This window comes from Branchiostoma belcheri, unplaced genomic scaffold, assembly GCF_001625305.1.
Source record: "Branchiostoma belcheri isolate BF01 breed outbred unplaced genomic scaffold, Haploidv18h27 scaffold132, whole genome shotgun sequence".
Classification (NCBI taxonomy): Eukaryota; Metazoa; Chordata; class Leptocardii; order Amphioxiformes; family Branchiostomatidae; genus Branchiostoma; species Branchiostoma belcheri.
Window position 1 is genome coordinate 489,047 of NW_017802736.1, and position 6,000 is coordinate 495,046.

Genomic DNA, 6,000 nt, shown 5'->3' on the forward strand with positions numbered 1-6,000 from the left:
TCAGTCTACTGAGGAAGACCAGAGTGACTGGTCGAAAACTCTAGGTGAGAGATTTCTTTGTGTTGGATCAAAAGTTTTAACTTTACACATACATGATTGTAGTTGCCCAGTTGACTATTTTGTATTGGCAATAAATCATTTCAGAGATTCCTTTACAAACTCATACTGACACATACTGTATGTAGGACAGCCTTCCTTTCAGTAAAATGGAAGTGAGTAATGATTGGCAAACCTACCTTGTGCTGGGTCAGCTCCAGCACTGGCAGGTACAACTGACCACAAGGTGGGCTGGAATGCTGCTTGGACACCAAAGCCGCCATTGAAGGTAACATGCTGGTGGGCAACAGAAAACTTGTGTAAGACTGTTACAATCAACCAACTTATATGGATTCAGTCAACTCAAATGTACATGATGTAACGTTACATGAAGACACCCAATATTATGCAAAATACCAATATTGTGGTCTATTCTGCTCATGACAGCGAAGTAAGCAAAAAAAGGAATGGAATTCAATTAAGTTTATCTTAACAGTTCATCTGTGTTGGTAGACGTCATATGCAGGACATTTAAACTGGAATTTCCAACACAGTACAAGAAATTTTCGACTGTAGAACTCCAGTCTTTGTCAAGGAATAAGCAATCCACCGCTTCCGTGACGTTACGTTACGCAGATGACACACGTAACTCGGCCAGCAGTGGATCGTAAGTTGCAGAAAGTCTGTGCCTCTCCCGACTTTGCTGAGGGAAGGATGCAATGCCAGGATGTACATGGCCTCTTTAATACCTCGTGCAAAAATGTCTGGTTTGGAGTCTAAGATTCTTACTTTGTTCAATGAGACCATGGAGGTAGAAAAAGCCTCCATGATGAGATCGAGTGTCCAGGCGCTTCTACATGAATATGTTGTGAGGTACGATGTAGTCGAACTAGGCTGTTTTTGTTCTAAGAACCTAGCCGTGAGTGATCTTTAAGCAAAGATGGAAGAAGCACAGACTTTCTGCAACTTACGATCCACTGCTGACCGTGTTCCGTGTGTCATGTGCATAACGTGACGTGAGTTGTACACTACAGTCAGTTGAAAATTTGTGTAAGTTCAATTCCTTGTGTTGGAAATAACAGTTTAAATTTCCTACCTAATCAACAAAATTTTGGGCAGGTTGGTGGAAAACCCTGTCCAGTCTGGACTGGTCTATGCATGGTTGTAGAACTTGGAACACACTCACTCACTCACTCACTGCACCAATAAATTCAAGAAGCGATTATGGCAAGCATGAAAGGCAAGGTCCTATAGCTACAGGTCAACAAGACTAAGATATCAGGCAGGGTGTGAATAAACTGAGGGACACTGGGTCATTTCCCTGTGCTGTAAGTCATTCCAGTGTTGAGTCAATTCCATCCTCTGCACACGTATGTGATTTCTGGGTCCACAAGAAACGCTGTGGAATAAGTGGTCTGCCATTCAGATGTTACAATACGGCAGACGTACAGGTTAATTAAAAAATTATATATTCTATAGCACACATAATAGCAGATAGGAAGTAATTACGAGGTGGTCAGTCCTCGTTTTCCTGACCAAAGGTAATGTATAGAATGATTGACTAACACCATACTCCTCTCCTTCACCCTAAACGGCAAGTAGACACTAGATTATGACCAGTACTTACCAGATACCTCTCTGAGGACACACTCATAAGAATGAGGTCATCTCCAACCCTGACCTTCTCCCCTTCAGACCTTTGTTTGGAGGCAGGTTTGATGATCCACCAGCATGCCTCACCTGCAGTAATATCAACATACATTTTTGTACACTAAGCAGTGTATTCAGACTCCAGACAGCACAAGATTACATGATACTCGGCTACCCTACCTGTTAAAAAAACCCTGTAGCCACTACTGCCAAAAAAGGGGATGAAAAGACCATCAAGGCAACCGAAAGCGGATATATTTGGGCGCATGCAGTTGTAAACAACGCCGTCATTTTGTTTCTTAGTGGTGGGGTGGTTTCGCTTTCACCGAGGGAGAGCTGTATCTAAGGAAAAAGTGGCGTAATAGAAAATATGACACATGTTTGGGACCGAAAAATAGTATTGCAAACTTATAGTGTTATTAAGTTTGTATGGAGTGCTGAAATAGTCACAGTCATGGTTCTTACAATGTACGTATGCCGGAGTTCGGACCCCCTTTTGTTGTTGGAACGTTCCACGAGAACGCAAAGCAAAAACCTGCCGTGACTCTCACGTGCTGTCGGAACGCTACCGTGAAATGAAATATACGTCTGTAGAGCTTTAATCATGGATATATTGCTGTTTCAAGATCTACCCTTATTTTTGATGGGTTACGGGTCAGATGTACAGTAACAAAATATGTGCGTCAACACATAGAACAGTTGCCGGACTTACAATGTAGGACCCCTCCTGTTAGTATTTAGCAATGATCATTTACTACTACTAAATTTAGCAATTCTACCCGGGCCCTGCTGACACAAAGACGCCGTGACCGAGCCGTGAGAACACCGGGAGGTACCCCGCCGGTAGCCGCCAACCCATCGGGACTAATTTGCTACGTCCTCTGCATCTTCTGCGTGGGTTATTGTTGTCTGTAAGACACGCACAGTCCTCTCCGAGAAAGTACTAAGTGAATGTAAATGATCCGAGCAGCGTTTGTTTATATACACTCGAAAAAAGAGGAGTGCCCACCAAGACCCTTCATAATGCCTGACCGTAGTTCGTGGGCATGCGGCAGGGACCCTACATGTGCCCCACCGGGATGTGAGAAGCACGCGCTACCCTGTCTGAGCATCTGCCGGGTACCTGCCGGAGGCCGACCAATGAGGGAGCCCCCAGGACCCCTGCAGGGCAGCGTGAAGGGCAACTTTCAATTGTGACCACGTCAGCCGGTGACCGGCAGACCACAGAGCCTGGTCAGGACCGGCAAGGGCTACAGCCTAGGCGGGCACCGGTGCAATTGGGACCGAAGCTTTACCGGGGTACATGTATCGTTAAGTACATTTTGTACTGGTTAGTAAATGGTTCGGATATACATGTCAATGGTTGGCTGGTAAACCTAAATCTGGTCAGACTGCTCTTGACATTGGTGGCGGGGGTAAGGTCAGGGGCATGTGCTTAGTCCTGGGCGGGTGAAATATTGTTTTAAAGCAAAATTGGACAAAAAGCAAAATCTGATATGAACACAAATTTAATCACAATTTCCTATGAAATCCCTTTCATAATATAATGGTACATTCATGGTGAAAAGTAAATGTACTTCAATATCAAGGAGCCACATGTCCAATTATATCTCAGACAGAAGATACATTTAAGTATGGGATAAACCTTACCTTGGGAACCTTCCTGTAATCCCACATCAAAGGCTAGCTTATCCTTAGAGGAGCTGGTAGACAGACAAGACAGGTACTGAAGGAAGAAAAAAAAGGGAAAATTTCAGTAGAAATAGATAGCAATCATATAGAGCAGACCTCTGGAAGAAAACAAATTTAAAACTAGAAAGGTAACATTTGCAAGCAAATGCAATATGTTTACCTCAGGATGGTCTTGCCTACGATTTAGCGTTATACCTTTATTGGGAAAGGATGGGTAGAAGAATATTTTGCTTATATTACTGACTTTTATGTACTGTTATTATAGAGTAACATTAACGTTATAACTGGGGAATTTCAATGTTTTTGCCGTTGTAAGGCCAAGTTTAAAATCTGCCGGTCACTTTAATCAATGACATTCTCTGCAGACTGCAAGTAAACTTCAAGTCTTTTTGACAGCTTTAATTACAAAGGACATTGTTGAGCTCGTCTCATCCTTATTACATTTTTGTAAATAGGAAACAGGACGTAGGCTGAAATAATGATAATAAGTTTATTATTATTAGTAATATTACAAATACATGGCAGAAGGCTCATAGTAAGAGCGTATATCATATACATATAATGAAATGATATACAATGATATGAAGAACTAATTCCTACAGTACACTTTAGTCTTTATACTACAGTACATAAGATATATATCAAGCCAGTTTTGTTGGGTTTTACTTGTTCTTTTGATCGCCGAGCCAGTAAATTATACCCACTTCTATAATAAGTGTTCTTTGAACTTTTATATGAAAATCATTGCAATGATGATGAAAATCTACAGTTGTGTAAAATATTGGAACTACACACTCTATAAAACCATACATACATACTTAAAAAGCTATACATGACTTACATATATTATGCAACTTAACATACATATTTACTGGCTAAATTGGAGATATAATGTGTTTCTAGAAATGGTTGTGATGTGTTGTATCCTTCTGTGGATGGCTGGGTTCAGCTCTGTTGGGTTCCTCTCCAGTTTCTCATGGACCAAGTTCTGCTTCCTTTCCTAGCAGAGGTCCAATCTTAAGAGGATACAAAAGGAGAGTAAACATTTCAAAAGTGAGCAGAAACTGATAATATATGTCTAAGTCATTGAACCACAAAAGGAAAGCATAATACATATGTATATAACGTATAACTATATCAGGCGGGGTCCAAGAGGGTATATAATATATGTCAAAGGGGGTATGATATATATTCAAATTTTACAGCAGACCAATTTGTTAATACAGAGAACACTGTTGTCTGTATGCAATTGAAGAATAACAACGCAAGCATAAGACTCAAGTTACAAATTTAGTGAAACCAGACGTTCACATATTTCTTCATATACATTGAAGCCCCAACACTATTTATTCTTCTGTCAAATTCCTATAGGCAATTATCCTTATTATGAGAGATAACTTCACAGGATATGCATCATCGGGATGTGGAATTTTTCGGGATAGGCGTCCCAATAAATCCCGCGAGATATCCGCGTCTCCTGCGGAGCGAAAAAACTTGATGCGAGATCTCCAAGTCTACTGCGGGTCCTATCACGGATGACGGCGTCGAAATGTCCTGCTTCCGGCCAATGGAGCACCCTGACGTCAGTCAACTTTGCCATAATTGTGTATATTGTGTATAACGCGTTCCTCAAGCGGTCATAGTTGAACTGCTTAAATTTTTACAAAGCTTTTGTGCAGCGAAAAACTCACAAAAACTGTAAGAAAATGAATGAATTTGTAGTAACCCCTTCGTCTCCAGTGAATTTTTCGGCAAGTTTATAAACAATCAATCTGTCAAGTTTATAAAGTTAAACCATCAAATAAAATGGGGCGTACCGGCTGGAGTTGTTGTGTTTCATTGTGACATCTCGTGAGCGTCAAGTAGTCTCTGTATTACGAAAATTAGGAAAGTTTGCCCATCAAAATCCCGGGGCGTGCGTCTCACCCCTCCCCAAACACGTACACATAAATAAACCCTTGCGTCAACAACCGATCCGGCTACGTCCATTCACGTACGTATTACCCTGAAAGCAAGTACTTCCACGCGGCTGGTAAAAATTCTTCTGGTGGAAAAAGCATTCTAGTTCTCGATATCTTGTGAAAAACGTTTTGGAATGAAATCGGGATGAGAAAAATAGAATGCCGCGTGCAGGACTGAGGCGGAAAATCGCTACAATCGTGAGGCGGCCTCTAGTCTTTGGGGCGGGGCGGAGCACCGAGCCTTTGAGTTTGAAATCTTACCGCCCAGCCAGTGGGCGGGTCCCCGTCTGTGCACTATGATTGGGTGCCCGCGGTCTGCTAGCTATCCTGCGTGCCGTTTCTATGGCAACGTTGCCCAGTCACAGTAACACGAAATCAATTCTTGATCGTCGGAAACAAAGCCAAGGGCGTAAAGAACCTTTGAATTATGCTTCGCCCCCCTCTTTTTGTATAATGTTTAATCTTTCTTCCGCAACTCCGTGCGTCGACCTCCCATATCTAGGAGAAGAACTTCTCGAGTGGCTGTGTTAGATTTTATATCTGAGATAGCGCGGGTCGGGTGACATCAAAAGCAGTACTTAGCGGGCCGTCCACATCGCAAGGTCAGACAAAAATTCTCGTACCAAGACGGTTGTATTATTTTGTTATCGTTCTAAACACT

At 42.1% G+C, this 6,000-nt stretch overlaps 1 protein-coding gene across 1 annotated transcript in view; it reads right to left on the bottom strand.

Moving 5' to 3' along the window:
- The window catches only part of LOC109464113 (ryanodine receptor 3-like), a 206,779-nt gene that overhangs the window by 176,111 nt on the left and 24,668 nt on the right, over window positions 1-6,000 (bottom strand). Inside the window, 3 exon segments of the mRNA XM_019761046.1 lie at window positions 237-333; window positions 1,664-1,776; window positions 3,337-3,412. Of these exon segments, the coding sequence (XP_019616605.1) occupies window positions 237-333; window positions 1,664-1,776; window positions 3,337-3,412 (286 nt within the window).